At 55.9% G+C, this 17,697-nt stretch overlaps 1 protein-coding gene across 4 annotated transcripts in view; it reads left to right on the forward strand.

The window, feature by feature from the left end:
* The window catches only part of LOXL2 (lysyl oxidase like 2), an 88,477-nt gene that overhangs the window by 43,713 nt on the left and 27,067 nt on the right, over nucleotides 1-17,697 (forward strand). For 2 of the 4 annotated variants that reach the window (XM_026518988.4, XM_057310203.1), the window contains exons 4-6: nucleotides 3,292-3,503; nucleotides 9,450-9,672; nucleotides 14,238-14,421. In XM_026518988.4, the coding sequence (XP_026374773.1) occupies nucleotides 3,292-3,503; nucleotides 9,450-9,672; nucleotides 14,238-14,421 (619 nt within the window). Of the gene's footprint in view, nucleotides 1-3,291; nucleotides 3,504-9,449; nucleotides 9,673-14,216; nucleotides 14,422-17,697 lie in introns of all 4 variants that reach the window. The other 2 variants (XM_026518990.4, XM_026518987.4) reach the window with 2 other exon arrangements.

Raw genomic sequence — 17,697 nt, forward strand, 5'->3', positions numbered from 1 at the left:
CTAGAGAGCTCTTTGTGAGAAAAAAAAAGTGTGTCTATGGTTTAGTGTTTCACATCTTCTCGTCTCTTTTGGAGTTGAGCTTCTGAGGAAAAGAAAAATCTAGCCCTTGTGGTTATGGAAGAGATTCCACAGCAGTGAAGTAAGGGGGAAGTTCTGTGTGTCTGTGTGTGTCTTCCTGCACAGAAGTCTCTGAGCGGCCTGTGGGAGCTCGTCAGCGAGCAGTGAGCCCTGAATGTGCGCCACGAAGGGTTTCCCTGCTGCCCCCTGGCCCGAGTCCAAGAGCAGCTGGGAGGCAGCTCTCCCCACACGTACACTCTGGTCTGACTCATGGCTCCTCCCACCGGAGCACAGGATGGACTTCGAACACGTGCAGGCCCCAAAGGGACCACCCAGAAGGCCGAGCCCCTGACCCCGCCTCGTGTGGGTGGACTCAGTACCTCGCACTGGATGGGGCATGAATGGGAGGGCAGAGACCAGTGGTCTCCAGTCCCAAGCACAGGGTTGGAGTCCGAACTCAGTCTTCACCCTTGTTTACCTACTTACCGGCTGTGTGAACTGGGAGAAGTGAAATCTTGCCAAGTTTTCTCATTTTTCACCTGGAACACGGGTGTACCATCGGCTTGCTCGTGGGTTGTCATGGGAATTGAGGGAGCCCAGAGCCTGCTGTCTAACGATAGGTTGGTGTTTGATAAGTGAGGGCCCTCGCCCAGCTTTTGTTATTCAGAGAAGAGGCAGGGCCCTGTGGCTGCGGCAGAGGGAGGAAGGCTGGCCAGGTCCATGGAGGAGACAGACTGAATTTTGTTGAATGAATGAATAAATGAATGACTGCAGTGAATTTGAGTCTGACGGAATGAGGAGTTGGTTCCATGGAGGGAGAAAAGAAGACATTCCATTTTGAAGGAACGACCCTGAGCTTGTCCCTCTCTGGACCTCCCCTGCACTGCGTGGGTGTACAGACACCCTCCCACTCCCACATACAGAGACACACAGACCCACACAGAGAGAACGCATGCACTCACACACGCACTCACACACACGCACACGCACACACACACACAGAGGCAGGGAGTTGGTGGGAGAATAAAGACAAGGACACCTTGCTCTAACACATTCTCCTCTCTTCACCTCATTACCTTGAGCCCACTTGGCTCCCCCTCCCCCACGCTTCTACGAAAGAGGTGCCACCTGGCCCAAGACAAGGGTACATGGGTCTGCTGTGTCCCCTCCCCACTATGCGGGCTGGGGTGCCGAGGGTCACATTTCACATCTCCCCTTAGTGAGCCTGCACTGCTGCCCCATGGCAGGGGGGCATGGGGGAGGGAAGGATCGGAATTTAATAAAGTTGGTCCGGGCTGCCTGCCCTGTGGAGTCACAGGGCTGGCGCCTCAGCGGTAACTTTCCTTCTGGGCATTTTGCAGGGCGCTGGAATTCCAGACCCGCCTCCTGAGGTGGGAAGAGGCAGGAGGGGCTGGTCTGCAGGCTGGTCCAGAGATCAGGCCCTTTCTTGGCTTGTCCCTGTCCACGTGTCTTGGTGGCACAGGTCCTGTGGCCTGAATGGAGGCCGTAAAGAATCCAGGATTTAAGCTGACAAACATAATCCTGCCCCTGGCACTTTCCTTCCTCTCTGCATGGACAGGAGCCGGGGCCAAATGCCATCACTCCTGGCCCACATACTTTCCACTGCCTTGCCGGGCTGCTGGAACAGGGCCTGGCTTTGCACCCTGAAGCCGGGGTGAGGAGACATGAATCCCCGGGCACCCAAATAATGGTTCTGTTCAACCTAGTGGTTCATTTGCATCCTGGCTGGACAGGGGCTCAGGCACTCAGGTTGCCAAGATCCTGTGCCCGCCGCCCCCGCCCCCCCGGCCCAGCTCGGAGAGCTCCTCACACTGCACTCCCTGCCTCTAGGTGGTTCTCGGAAATAGAGTCAACCAGTTTTCTTACCTGGAAAACGGACGGCAATAGCTCCGAAACACCCCATTCTGTTAGTTGAGGATTAAGCAGGAGAATGCACTAGAACACTCCTTGTGCGGCTCGCACATGGGCTGTTGTTGTTACATTGCAGTTAACCAGATCTGAGTATAGATTTGGGGCTGGGGACAGTGAGGGGGCTGGAGGCACAGGGGGCATCAGTCCTGACCGGCTGTGGGCTCCTCACTAAGTAATCTGGGCATTATTATACAGTGAAGGAACAAGATCTCTCTGTGTTTTAGAAAGGCCTCTGCTGGCTGGCCCTGTAGCCGATGGATGGAAGAGGGAGATGGAGGCAGGGACCCATGGAGCCTTGCAAGAGCCGGTGGTGGTCCCACAGGGCAGGGGAAGAAAGAGGAGGGGGTGGAACTAAGAGATTCGGGAGGGAGCTTCCGTAGTGTTTGGGGGCACATCGAGTGAGCACAGGTATCACTAACTCCAAGTAGCCCCCCATTCCTCTCATCCATCTTGGCCTCTTGAGGCCCCCTGTCCTTCTTCCAAATCCCTGGGCCTCTGGGGTAAGCGTGGGGCAGGGACATTGCCGCTCAGTGTCAGAGGTGTGGGGAGGAGAGCCCACAATGCAGTGCGGCAAGAGTCCCCCCTCCCGTGCCCAGCCTCTTCTGCTTCCTCCTGTCAGGGTCCTGACTCTTTGGTCACTGCCTCAGAAAGATGGATGGAGGTGGGGGTGGGGGTGGGAGTGGGGGTGAGGAGCGGGCTTTCCAAGGGCCTCAAGTCATCTGGAATCTTTCCTTTCCTGGCCACAGCTCAGTGACGGTGTCCATCCCTACCTCCTGCGGGGCAGGCCTGAGTCCCTACACAAAGCTCCTCCCTCCCCCTTCTCTCCTGGGGTTTTCTGCCTGAGGAACACCCACACCAGGGGACGAGGCAGAGTGCGGGATGGCACCACCAGCCTCAAGATGGCCAAGGCTCCTCCACCTGACATTTCGGTTTTACTCAAAGCTTAGTGGGGACACACACATACAGGCACACGTGTGCACGCAGACATGCTTTGGCGTAAAATCCCAAATCCAGATTGTTTTTAATGTAGAACTTGCAAGGTCAAAGAACACGTTCTCACTTCTGCACTTATTTTGAGAACCCACGGAAGGAGTCTGCCGCACGCTCTGTCCGCGCTCGTAGGATGTAGGAGAAGCCGCCGGGGTCCTGGGGCTCCTCTCTGACTGCTCCTGGCCACGCCTGCCCCCCCCCCCCCCCAGGGTCTGCAGGGCAGAGGCAGGCTGCAGAGTGCCTGGCCTGCAGGCCCCCCTCATGGCCGGACCAGGCAAGTAACTCCTCTGCCCCGTGCCTCCTCCTTCCCAGAGCCTGAACATCCAGGTGGAGGACATCCGGATTCGGGCCATCCTGTCGGCCTACCGCAAGCGCACCCCCGTGACAGAGGGCTATGTGGAGGTGAAGGACGGCAAGAGCTGGAAACAGATCTGCGACAAGCACTGGACAGCCAAGAATTCCCGAGTGGTCTGCGGCATGTTTGGCTTCCCGGGGGAGAAGACGTACAACACCAAAGTGTACAAGTAAGGGGGCGGCTGACTCCTGGGCTCTCACCCTGCCTGGTTACTGGTCAACTCTGCCAGGGGGCCCCCCGCAGAGGAGAGTCCTTCCTGCCCCACGTCGTGGCAGGCCTGCCCGTGGCCCTCCTGTAAGCCTGCCCTCCAGGAACTTCCGCTCCTGTGGGAGACAGACCCCAAAAACATGACGGAGGCAGGGTGAGGGAAGGGTGAGGGCCAAGATGAAGGGCAAGGTGCTCCAGCCAGGAAAAACCCCACCTCTCGGTGCGCACGGTCAGCGTAGTGACCACAGGGGCTGAACGAGGACAATACTAGCCAGGCCGGGGGGGGCAAGGGCAATGCCAGCTTAAGGAGACATGTCCACTTTTCCTCAGGGAATGATTATTCAGAGAAATCTGGACCTTTCAGCAACTGTCAGGAAATTGAAAAATGGTTCGCTTTGACTCAGTTACACGCATCCCAGTTAAACTTACAGTGCTGTTACGGTTTCCAAAGTTAGCATCTCCCAGGGGTAAAGGGAGGCGATACCAATGAGACGTAGAGTAACCTGCCCCGAGGGGTGTCCAGTGAAGGGATTGGGTCCCCTGCCAGGCTGGCCGCTGGAGTCCCTTTGTTGGTAGTGGGTCTCCCTCTCTCCTCTCCTGGGGTAACGACGGTCTGTTTCTGAGTGCTGACTGGTGCCGGGCTCTGCTCCTAGCCGTCGAACCCTCACAGCACCAGGAAGTAGGGGGCTGCTTCACAGTCGAAGAAAGAAAGTCAGAGAGAGGCAGGAGAGCTAGGATCCGAACACGGGTCTCCAGCTTCAGGGTCTACACTCCTAGAGAGTGTAGACTCACGACACTACGTCTCTCCTTTCAAACCAAGGACAGGGAATTTCGAAGTCAGGAGACGTGGGTTCCACGCCAGGCTCTCCTTCCAGACCCCTGGGGTCGGGCGGGCTCCATCCCTCCCTGGGCTTGGCCTGGCCGCCTTTGGTTAGAGCCCCCAGTCCGCCACAGGGGTGAGCACTGGCAGCCGGGCAGGCTCACCACACTCCTGGGGGTGTGTCGATTCCCACCCTCCTCAGCCTCAGACACGGCCCAGACCTTCCTGGTCGCACAGGGCAGCTGGGAGGTGGAGTGGTCTCGGGCCTCCGAGTCTCTGGAAAACTCCTGCCAGCTGGTCAGCTCCTTCCCTGGGGACACCTTCTCAGCTTTTCCGACCCACTGGAGCCAAGAAAAGCAAACCCCTCCCCTGGCTGGCCCCACCACAGCCCCCAGCCCAGTCCCAGGAGCGGGACGGCTGCCATCAGGCCAAGGCCAAGCAGCACAAGGCTTGTTCAGTTGAAAGCCATCTCCCCAGCTGAGGACGGTCCTGAGTCCTCTTGCTGCTTTCGAGGAGGGGTCTCGGATCTGTTTTGGCGCTGTGCCCCGGGCGATCCTCTCGTGGGCTGGGTTGGAAACCCTCTCCTTGCTCCTCCCATACTCCTGTGTGCAGCTTCCCTGTTCAAACTGGGACAGGAAAAGGCCCCAAAGGGCTGGGAGGCATCCAAGGCCATGGTGGTGGGTGGTGTTCTCAGCCACATTGGGAGATGATTAACTGACGCTGCTGAAAACCAGCTCCAATTCCTGACCTCTCGCCGGAGAGGGCAGGAGGGCGGGCGCTAAACCTTGCAGACTTGTTTTATGTTAGCCTCAGAGGCTCAACTGACCGTTGAGCCCCAAAAGAGAAAGGCACACTGGGAAGTTTCTGCCTCCGTGGTGCTCTTCGGGGCAGTGATGGCAGGCGGCTGGAGGAAGCTGTTCGTGATGAGCTGGGACTCCCAGGGCCTACGGCAGCCTCAGACATCACCTGGTTCAAGCCCTCGGTCTGCACAGGAGACGCAGGGCTGCAGGCAGGGCACTTGGGGGTCCCAGAGCCCACCCGCCCAGAGCCCGCAGGGGAGCCCAGTGTGTTCTCCACACTGCTGCCGCCCTCTTCAGCCCCGGCTCCTGCTCTGCTCCCCCCCAGAGGCAGGGCCTGGCTGGGTGGCCCAGAGAGTCTGGGAGCTGGGGTGGGGCTGGCCTGGGGACAGGGGGTCTGTGAGCCGTGCTGAGAGGCTATGGACAGCAGAGGCCTGGGAGCCAAGTGAGGGCCACCCTGTATGGTCCCTGAGTCTGCGCCTTCCAGTAGCATCTTTCCCCAGTTCCCTTTGACCCTTCCCGCAGCCTGTCCCTGCTATTGCTGACATCCCTCAATCCCAGGGAGGCCCTTCACCCTAGGGAGGAGATTGTTTTCAAAGTGATTCTGTCTGGGGTGGGGTTAGCCATCTCCAAGTCTCTACCAGGTCCAAAGGAGCTTTGCAACCTTAGACATTCATTCACCTGGGCAGTGCCTGAGGCCTCTCCTCTTGCTCTGTCTGCTAACTGGTGTGTCTGGGGGCCACTCAGGGGCCTCGGTTATCCCCAGGGCCGGGACCATAGCTCATGAGAGCCTCTCGGCTCACCACTGTCCACCCTCCAGGTGGTTCCCACGTGTTCCTCAGAGTCCTTGTGCCCATAGGGCCACTGAGAGTGGAGTCAGTTTCCCCACCAAGGGCTGCTTTGCCATGAGCTGACTTATGCTGTGGTCCGGGGAGCCGTGAAGGCTCCTTGAAGCTAATGACACTGAAGCTTCGGGACCCCATTCTTGGAGCCAGGAGCATTTTGTGGTCATTTTTGTTCTTAGAGCAGGATCCCAGAGTTGACATTGATTTATTGATGGGAGCTCACTACGCTGAGATTCTGCATCTAATGTTACGTCTCGGGAGTTAGGAAGAGCTTTAACGATTTGGTTGGTTGGCTGAGACGTGAACCAAAATGTGGCCCACCGTGAGCGAAACGGAAATGCCTGCCCTCCTTGGTTTCATGCGGAGGAAGGGATTCAAAGGCTTAAGGAGACTGGAACATTGGAGTACATTTGTCAGCTGAGACCTCACCCACCCTGGGAGGGTCCAGAAGACACACTTTCCCTATGACTGAGGAATAAATTTGTGCGGGAAACCCTGGCATTCTTAAGAGTTCCCTGGAAGCTCTTCACTATAGGCCATACCTCCCCCTAACTGGATCCCAGGGTAGAGGGACTAGGTGACAACACGCAGCCTCCCAAGGCCAGACGGACGTGGTCCCCGAATGACAGCAGAATCGGAGCAGGCATCAGAGCAGCTTGACACCTGCAGACCCTTGGCGTGGGCTGATTGATCATGGTGCCGTGGGCTAGTTGATGACGGTGTTCCCAGAAGTGAAATGGATAGGAAGCCTACTGAATTCTTACTCATTCTAGATGAACAGAAACCCCAGGTTGAGAGAACAAAAATCGAACCTAAATCATAAACACAGAGAGTCACACCCCTCCCCCAATTCCCAGCCCCGAGCCAACTTACAGACCCAGGACCTTTTGAACGAAGGGGAGGCTGGGTCCCCTTGAGAAAGGACCCCAATACACTGCCAAAAACTTACCATGTTAATCAATTTCCCAACCTTCCCCAAAGGGACCTATGGCCTTTTACCGAAGTGTGCCTTGGGGAAGAGGAAATAACCAGAACTTTACTGGACACAGGCTCTGAATGACACGCTCCCAGGAGACTCACAGGTCACTATGGCTCTCCAGTCGGAGGAGGGGCTTATGGAGGTCAGGTGATCGATGGAGTTTTAGTTCAGGCCCAGTGGGTCTCTGAGCCCATCTTGTGGTTATTTCCCTAATTCTGGAATCTGTCATTGGAATGGACATACACAGTAGCTGGCAGAATCCCTAACAAAATCTGGCTTTTCCCTTGGCTGGAGAAGAGCCAGGAGGACCTTTCATTTTTACTTGCAGCAGCCCAGCTGTGGGTTCTTCCTGCTACCCTGCCCTAGGCCTGGTCACCTCTTTCTCCAGCAGGCTTCCCCCTGGGCCCAAAGCCGCCCCTCACTCCAGTCACTCTCCAAACAGCAGGCCTGAGGCGGGCTGTCCACGCATCCTCCCCAGCGCCTCAACTCGTGTCTGCACCCCCTGGCCTGGCCCTGGTGAATCACTGGGGGGGAGGGGCTGCTGCCTGTGTAGTGGAGGGCTACGGCGCATTCCTGTGAGCTGATGTGAGAGGGACGCAGGGCTGCCTGGGAAAGGCAGGAGCAGTTCTGTGTTTGCTGTGGGTGCTTCCGTCTACATTAAGAGCTCAGTACATCTGTTGCTGGGTGAGGGTGGTGTTCACTGAACCCTGGAAGCAAGAGGATGTTTCAGGCCAGGGAGGCCTGGCCAGTCCTTGTGCAGCTGATCTCCCCCGAGTGTGCTCTCTCGCATAACGTGGGGGCGTCCTGAGGAACAAGCTGGAGACTCCCCCCAAGTGTGTTCTCCAGTCCGAGGTGGGGGTGTCGTGGGGAACAAGCTGGAGGTTATGTTTCCAAGTGCAGGGGTCTTGTATGCAGGAAGTGGGGAGGGGCAGCGGTGCTTGGAATTATTAACAGCCCTCCTGCAAAGTTCTTCACCGTGGGCTACAGGGCTGTGGGGCACACATCCTGAATTTCCCAGGGTAGTCCTTTTTCCAAAGATTCTGTGTCATCGGGCACACAGGTACACTAGAATTATTCCTAGTCGAAATTTTTGGTTAAGGAAAGAAATTGGCAGCGTCTGTAGGGTTTCACCTTCCTCTACGTTCACATCCTTCACTCTGAGACGAAGCAGAAACTTCCAGTCTGGCCCTACCAAGCAGAAACAGGACCCCATTTCTGCCCCACCCTGGGCCAGCCTGCCCCGGGAGGCCCCTCCACTGGGCCCCTGGCGACGATGCTGCCTGGCTGGCTGTGGCATCTCACTGGTTCTGCCAAGCAGGGACAAGCACACAGACCCCTGGGAGCTGGGAGAGCGTGAGAGGACAGGGTGTCTTCCCTGCCCTCCTCCTTTGCAAACCCCACCATCATTCAGAGCCGAGCTCAAGCCCTGGTCCTTCCCAAAGTCGTGTCAGGACGGCAGCCCTGGGGAGTCCTATCTTCTCCAATCCCCTTTGTTTCTCCTTTAGCCAAGGTAGCTGTCGGTTCTTTTACAAACACACACGAAGCCTTTCCTGTGTGCAGTTCTAATTGCTTGGCAAGTATTATAAACGATCTTATCAAGTAGATCCCATTGCCGCTTCTAATTTGGAGATCAGGAAACCGAGGCCCAGTACTGTTAACCAGTTCCTTACTTACTGGTTGGTTATTGTTTTAGAAAACACTTTGGCTCACCCTGATCTTTATTCTGCCTTCCAAAAACACAGAAAAAGGAACGCTTTACACATAATACAGGCTAAGAGCTTCCCTGGGCTATGCTCCGGGGACACCATCAGCCTCACTGGCTCCCACGTGAAGATTTGCTAATAAGGTCTGTGGCCAAGTTTCATGACCATTTTAATTTCCAGGCAAGTTATACTTTGATTCAGCCCATGTTAAGACTGTTCTCATTGCTTCTCATTGGATCCACACCTTTGATCTTGTATGTCATTGGGAGAGAGTTTAACATTCAACTTGTTCTGCTCATGGACGCAGGCAAGAAACCACAACCAATCGTGATGAAATGATCTGAAGGGTTAGGTGAGCAACCATTCTGGTTTGCCTGGGATTGAGGGTTTCCTGGGACCAGGAATCGTACCTCTTCTAGATCCCAATCTGCATTTTGCATTTGTAGGCTTTAGTGTTATCCCACTCCTGAGTCCCTCCTCTCCTAGCATATGAACCGCCCGGGGGAAGGAGGCCACATCTGCCTGTCCAGGTCCTGCTCCCGGCGCCCAGCATGGTGCCCCGCATGGCTGGGGTGCTCAGCAGTGCTCGCCCACTCATCTAGCCTGAGCTCCAGATGCACAGACCAGACCCATTCATTCCCCCCGCCCCCAGGTCCCCAGAAGCCAGAACGGCGGCTGGCCCCGGGCCCCGTACCTGGTTGTGGAAGGAATGAGGGGTGGGTGTCATGACGCCCTGGTCACCCGCTGCCTTCCGCCCTCTGCAGAATGTTTGCCGCCCGGAAGAAACAGCGCTACTGGCCGTTCTCCATGGACTGCACGGGCACAGAGGCCCACATCTCCAGCTGCAAGCTCGGCACGCAGGTGTTGCTGGACCCCGTGAAGAATGTCACCTGTGAGAATGGGCTGCCAGCTGTGGTGAGTTGTGTGCCTGGCCAGGTCTTCAGCCCCGACGGGCCCTCAAGATTCCGGAAAGCCTACAAGCCAGAGGTGAGGACGCGGCCAGAGGTCTGGCTCCTTGGCGCGTTGTGGGGGGAGGGGGGAGGGTGGCAGTTCAGGGAGCAGGCAGGGACCCCCCCAGGAGAGAATGAGGAGAGCTGGCCCCAACTCAGACCACTTGCCTGCAGGGCAGGAATGTAGTAGGATGCCTGTCACGGCTGGCCCCACGCATAGATGCCACCTCTAGAGTGTGACGAGCAGCTGGGCCCCGGCCCCAAATCATCAGCACCCCGCCTGGCCTTCCACCATTGCTACTCTGAGACCGGAGTCCCCTCCGTGGAGGGCAAATACCAAGGAGAGGAGAGCACCTTGTTATCCACTGTCACAGGCTCTGTGCGCTGTCTGCTGGCCCTGCACAAAAGCAGGGGTGGGGAGTCCTGCTTAACTCCCAGAGGAGGACAGTGTTCTGAAGTTGTGGGGAATTCAGCATAATTCTCAAAAGCACGTGAACTCCACTACAAATGTTTCCAAACATGTTTTGGTTTTGTTCTGCAAAAAAAAAGGGTAAAAATTTTAAAAAGCTTTCACCAAGACAGACAAGGAAAACCTGCCATTCCCATGTCTGTGTCACCTGTAGCCCTCAGTCAGGTTCCATGTATGCAAGCAGACCTGCGTGCGTGTTCACGTATGTGCGTGTGCGTGAGTGCACGTTTGTGTGTGCGCATGCGAGTGCGTGCAAGACATGTCGATGTACATCTGCTCACGTAAGTAACACCCCGTGTCAAGGGTCTGATTTCTTAGGACAAGTGAACTGTCCCGACCACGGCAGGCTTGCACAGCCTCTGAAACGGAGGAAGCGCGCTCCTCTGTCTTTCATTGAAAATCATTAAGAGGAGATTCATTTTTCGTTTTCCTCCTCTTCCTTTTTTCGATATCCATCAAAGGCTGTCTGTGATGTGCATGTTCTGGAAACTGCTCTCATGGGACTGGTGGGTGGGAATAGCACATGGGAGGAGGAGGAGGCGGGGTAGGAAGGGTGGCTGCTCGTCTATTAGGGAATGATTCCCCGTGCCGGATAAAACTCCACGCTCACCTGGACGGATGAGTTCCGAGTCAGCTCTGACCACGTCACGGTAAAAGGAGGGAGAAAGGCCATGATGGGGACAGACGGTGTGTCCGCTGGGTCCAGGGCATGGGACGGGAGGAGCAGCCCCTCCCCGGGCTCAAGCCGCCTCATTCTGTGTCTCTTTCCCCTCTCCCTGTCTCTCCCATCTTTCCGCTCTGCCCTCTGCCATCTGCTCTCCCCATCAGCATCTAAGGGCCTGCTCTTGGGAGGGGGGGTGATAGCAGTCATCTGAAGGAAATGGGAAACCCGGGCAGGAACCAGTAAACCACGTTGGGTGTCCTCTCCCAGGCCGGGGGTGGTGTATTTGCACAAAAGAAAAAGTCTTCAATGAAAGGAGTGAAATGAATGCTGTGAGCCCAGCCATCAACCAAGGGGTATGGGAACTATTTGGAGTGCCTTCGTGACTCTTCCAGCAGGCGGCCATCCCTGCCCCCTCAGTCCCCAAGGGGCCTCCAAAGTGCGCAGGCCCACCATACGGCACATGCATGCAGCCAGGCGACACAGACACCCCCGGACAGTGCCGTTCCCCTACCCCCGCAGCCCCACACACTCTCACTTGCCCCCCTGCCACGTGATGTGATGGCCACATCCTTCCTACAGCCTCGGCCCGAGCGTCTGAGCTTTTCTCGTGTGTCATCCAGAATACCAGACCCTACTGTTTTGGAATTCCTCTTGCTGTGTGGTTTAAAGCAAAGGAATTGAGTTCATGCCAAAGGAATTTAAAAAAAAATAAAAGGTTGGGGGGGAGTGAGGCTTACATCACATTTTCCCTTGGTTTCTTCCTTTCCTCCACGGCCGGCTGACTCTGCTCGGCCAGTGCCAGGCTGGGGTGAGGTGATTTGGCACTCTGCCTCCATCAAGTGGGGGGCATGGCTGGTCTGCCCCCTCATAAATGAGCAGCCACCTTTCCTCCCCGCCCCCCGTCCCATGTGCTGTTCCCACCTACCGGCCCATATGAGCAGTTTCCAGAACATGGAAGTCACAGCTACCTATGCAAGACAGCTTGGGCTGGGCATCAGGGGAATGGAGAGGGCCCAGCTCCACTGCAAACAGGCCACAGCCAGCAGGTGTCTGGTTTGTTTTCTAAAGCTAGAAGATCCCAGGTGTTTTGCACATACCCCGTCCCTCTTCTCTCCCTAGTGCCAGGCTCAGAGCCGTCCCCATGGTCTGTAAGTCTGGGTGCTATCACTGCGCCCTGCCACGGCAGCCACGAGGCACCGCCAGTGGGGCAGAGCCATGTGGCCGAGTGGGAACCTCGGCTGGAGGATGGAGACACAGGTTCTGGTTTGATGCCTCGGCCCTCAAGGTGGCTGGTGTACTGAATGCCGACAAACACCAGCTCCAGCTAGGCCACTGTGGCCGGGCTATCGGTGGATGTGGTCTGAGGACCACATAGGCCCAAGTGGAACAATGACTCTGGTCTGATCCAACGCACATAGAATGGCTGCGTAGCCACCCCGCTCCCTCTGTGTTGAAGCAAATGAGCATCAGCAGTAACTCAGAGCCTCGAAGCCTCCTGAGCCCCCCCAGCATACACATGCTCAGGTACGCACACACACACGCACACACACACACACACACACACATGCGCGTGCATGCACTCTTGTGCCCCCCACATGCATGCACACCCAAACACATACACACGCATACATGCACACTCCTGCCCACATGCATGCATGCACACCTGCGTCCACACACACATGCATGCACAGCTGCGCCCCCCACACGCATGCATGCACACATACACATGCACGCACGCACACTTGTGCCCACAACATGCATATACATGCACATACATACACACATGCGTGCACACACATGCACACACATGCATGCACACATACACATGCATGCACGCACTCATGCCACATGCATGCATATACATGCACACACATACACACATACGTGCACACACATACACACATACGTGCACACACATACACATGCGTGCACACTTGTGCCCACATACATGCATATACATGCACATACATACACACATGCGTGCACACACATGCATGCATGCACACTTGTGTCCGCATACATGCATATACATGCACATACACACATGCGTGCACACGCATGCATGCACACATACACATGCATGCATGCACACCTGTGTCCACAACATGCATACACATGCACATACATACACACATGCGTGCACACACACATGCACACACATGCATGCACACATACACATGCATGCACGCACTCATGCCACATGCATGCATATACATGCACACACATACACACATACGTGCACACACACATGCGTGCACACACATGCATGCATGCACACTTGTGCCCACATACATGCATATACATGCACATACATACACACATGCGTGCACACACATGCATGCATGCACACTTGTGTCCGCATACATGCATATACATGCACATACACACATGCGTGCACACGCATGCATGCACACATACACATGCATGCATGCACACTTGTGTCCACAACATGCATACACATGCACATACATATACACATGCATGCACACACATATACACAGACATGCATGCACACCCGCACCCACCCCCCCCCCCACACACACACACGCATGCTCGGAAGTTGATGCAGACCAGGGTGTGTGGGCAGATGGAGTCATGTGAGCCAGCTCCCACCTGCTAACATGTGATCCAGTGGCATAAAAACCCTGGTGGAGAGTGGCTCTTATGCGTGTGCGATTAGATAAACCCTACGAGACAATTGGGCTTCCAGGCTGTTGGTGAGCACTTAGGGGCATTCGAACTGTAAGCACGCATCCTCTCTGCACACCTAGGGGTCTGCCTCCTCTGAGGAGCCAGGCCGATTGGACCTGGAGTAGAATCAGGGAGCGGTAGCAGGAAGAGTAGCCGCGTGTGAGCACGGCCCCCGGACAGAGGGCAGGCTTGACCGGCGCGGGGCTCCCCACCCCCATGCAGTGACCATTGTCTCAGTCACGGCCTTCTTGGTTGGGTCGCATGCTCTAGCCCCGTCCCCCTGCTCCGACTTCTCACCAGCCTGCAGAGCAGCGTCAGCAGGGTGTAAGCATCAGTGCCCTGAAGTCTCCCGCAGGGCTAGACTGGAGCACTCTGTTCTAAGCAAGGTAGAACCCCGGTCCATCTGGAATCTGCCAGGTTTGGGGATAGGAGCTGCTTTCTATAGCTCTAAAGCTTGAGGCTCTGGAGTGAGGAAAGTGCTGGTGGCAAGGCTCCCGAGCCAAGCCTGGGTTGGGCTGGTGAACTCCTGAGGGCCCCAGTGGGCTCCTCCATAGTCCAGGACAGCAGCTCCCGGGGAGGATTGCAAAGGGAGCTGGCAGCAGAGCTGACGGCCCAGAGTGAGCCCCCCGCCCCCCATACATGCACACGACTCCAGCACAGGTTCGCCTCTAGCCTGGGCACCTCGGTGGAGGGGGGCGGCTGGAAGGGGGAGTGGGCAGTGACTGCCTGCCGATTGTGCAACAGCTTTTGCACTCAGCAGGACCGTGTGTCTCTTCAGCAACCCCTGGTGCGGTTGAGAGGTGGTGCCAACATCGGGGAGGGCCGAGTGGAGGTGCTCAAGAACGGAGAATGGGGTACCGTCTGTGACGACAAGTGGGACCTGGTGTCTGCCAGCGTGGTCTGCAGAGAGCTGGGCTTTGGAAGTGCCAAAGAGGCCATCACTGGCTCCCAGCTGGGGCAAGGTAAGGAGTGGGGAGGCGTTCTGTGGCCTCTTCCCACGGAGCATGGCATGGGGAGCCCAGCCCAGGCGGGCTGGCTTCGGGCTTTTCAGGGTCTTCCTGCTTTGCTTCGTCCCTCCCGCGGCGGCTGCTCTATTAGAGAATGCCGGGCCTCTCCCAACAGTCAGAGCTGGAAGGGCCTTAGGGAACACTGAGCCCCCCGTTTTATGAATTTAGAAGCTGAGGCCCAGAGAAAGAAGTGAATAACCAAGATGAGACAACATATTAGCCACCAATGACGACTCTAATGGAGGTCTCGCAGCTGGCAACCCAGTGCTCCCCACTGTCCCACTGAGAAAGCTGGAATTCCCAGGCCCTTCCTCCAGGACAGGCTCTCAGAATTCCCCCGGCCGTGGCCCTCCCCAGCACACAAGCATCTCAAAGGTCATCTTACTTTCCCACTCTGGTGTAGCACCACAGACATTCTCTCCCTGCTACCGGAGACCGGGAACAGGATGCCCTCTCCGGATGTCACGTGATGCTACCGAGAAGGGGCCTGGTTTTCATTAAGTGTCCTGAACAGATCTTTCATCTAAGCAGAGGACAAAAGTCTAAGAGGCTTTCAAGTGGGTCATTCCGTTGAGAACAACGATGCACACGTGACATGAGGACATGACAGATAGCTTCCCTTTCTGACAAGGAGGGTGGGGCGTCCTGTCCTGTGGGGAGAGGATGTTTCCAGACTGCCAGACGTAGGGCCGTCGCCCCACAGAGAGGAATGTGGTGAGGTCATTGGTCACAGCCTGGAGGAAGTAACAGCCCAGTGGACTGGAGAGAGAGTCCTGGAATCATAGATGCCCTGCTGGAGAGGACCTCCGTTCATCCAGTCCAACAGCCAAGGCCTGGAGGCACAGGAGGACAAGCCTGCGGTCACCCCCATGGTTAGTGGTGGAGAAAATCTGAAGCCCAAATCATTAGTTCTCAGATTTGGGCTTCTCCCGGTATGTCCACTGTGGCACAGTCCGCATGTATTCAGAACATCTCTCTACCCCACTTCTGACATCCCGCAAGCTTCCTGGGCATACCCTAAAGTTTAGGGGTCTAGGCTGGACGCTAACATTGCATCGTGCCACCTAGAAGCCTTGGTTAAACCGCAGGCCGGGCCTCTTCCTCCCTGGTCATGGTGAGCTCTTCGGAGTTCCCTTGGATGGCGAATACCCCCACGGTCCGTGTCACTGATGGGCTGATGTGTTGGTTTGTGCCTCCCCAAGGCGTGCAGAACAAAGCCCACTCATTCTGAGGAACAAATAAGCCCTGGCTGACATAAGCATTCCATCTATCGTGGGCGTGTGCTCTCTGACCTAGTTATTTCACTGCCCAGAGCAGCCAAAGGTTTCCAGGAACCTGCCGAACTCTGGAAGAAAGAGACAGTTGGCATTTTTGATGCTGTCCTTGAAAGAACCTCTGGATGATTTATGATCTCCCGCCACTCTGGGCAGGTCAACTCTGGTAGGCAGGAAGGGAAAAGTCCACGTTCAGTGTCAAGTCACAGAGCAGATGGGGTCAGTTCGCTCCCGGCTCTGGCTGGTGGACCCAGTGACCACACCCGTAGCTTGGGTGTGAAAGGCAAGGACTAAGAGGCGAGCAGTCTGAGTCCTAGTCCCAGCCCTGCCCCGCCCTTGCTCAGTGACCTTGAGCAAACAGCCAGGGTTGCGGGTTCTTCAGGTTTGTCTGGCTTCAGCCTCCTGTGATTCCCTGAGACCTGCTGTTATCACCAGGATGGATGTTAGATCGGAGTCAGACACTTTGTGTTTTGTGTTCCCGGGAGCCCTGCACACCTCTGGACTCCAGCTGTCTGTTTCCACGTCCATGTCCCCCCAAGACCCCATGCTGCACGGGGGGAGGGCCTGTGTCCTTTACCTCTGTGTCCCCAGAGCTGAGTCTGTACCCAGCTCATAGTGCTTTAGGCTGTTTATTCTATGAAGAATGAATGCATGAATGAATGAATGATTTCCAGTTGCATAAGTGGGATCACTCGGTAAAAAAGCTTTGGCACTCTGCACCTGGGCTGTCCCATAGAAATATAACATGAGCCACAGAAGTGGTTTTAAACTGTCTCGTAGACATGTAAAAAAAAAAAAAAAAAAAAAAAGAAACAGGTGAAATTAATTTTAATAATATATTTCCCTTAATCCAGTGTATCCCAAATATTATTATTTCAACATGTAATCCATATAAATGCTATTAATGAGATCGTGTCCATTTTGCTTACCGAGTGGGTGAAGTCTAAGGTGGGCGTTTTACTAGAGCACATCTCAGTCTGGACTGGCCACGCGCACGTGCTCAGTGTGGCTGTATTGGTCGGGGCAGCTCTAGAGCAGTGGCTGGAAAAGCCTTTTGCCTGAAATCCCTAAGCAGAAATACATGTGATGGAACAGCCCATGCACGTAAACCTGAAACAGAAGTTTCCGGAAACAGCGCTTACCTCTACAACATGCAAAACACTAGGCTATGTCCTACTATATTCTACCGTGCTCTTAAAACGTGATTGTAACCCACGGAGTTGACTGTGGGTCTAGAGTCCATGACGTCACCCCAGGGGGCTGGGCTTCTCCCCAGTGCCCTGCTTCCGCCCCTGGCCTGTGGTCCCCTGGGCCAGGGCTTGTGCTTGGGGGAAGAGCAGGGCCAAAGAGCAGGTGGGGAAGGCATCGTGGGGTGGAGCATTCAGGGGTTAGTCCAGAACCAGGAGCAGCCGAATGCTGGAGTCAGGATGCAGGTCAAGCCCAGGTCAGCAAAAGGAGCCAGGCGCCCACAGACAGCGCCAGGCAGGCTCCGCTGTACACCCAGGCCGGGGGCCTCCAGGGACACCGCCCACCCTGCCGAGCTGGGGGTACAGGGAGAGGGTGAGACACACTGGCTCTCCCGTCTCTGTGCTGTGAATGCGTGTGCTTCAGGGACGTGGGCCCCACCTCTGGGGCCTCATCTCCAGATGTCTGAGAGCAGTGTGGACATTTATACTGGGGGGAGACAGGCAGCTGTTAGTTGGAGTCTAAAGCTCTTGCATAAACCTTTCCTCCCCTGGCCGGTCCTGTAGGCCAGTGATTCATAAGCGTTCATCGAGGACTGCTTGGGCTGGGCCCTGGAATGGAGAATTCACGTATTCCACAAACATTTACGGTAATGGTTTCTGCTCCCCAGGAGCTCATGTCAAGTGGGGGAAACGAGACATAGCCTCCCTCAGAGGTCGCCTGCCTTCAGCGGGGTGGTGAGATATAAGAAGTGATACCTACACTATATACC

The sequence above is a fragment of the Ursus arctos genome, unplaced genomic scaffold (genome assembly GCF_023065955.2).
Source record: "Ursus arctos isolate Adak ecotype North America unplaced genomic scaffold, UrsArc2.0 scaffold_11, whole genome shotgun sequence".
In the NCBI taxonomy this organism is placed as follows: Eukaryota; Metazoa; Chordata; class Mammalia; order Carnivora; family Ursidae; genus Ursus; species Ursus arctos.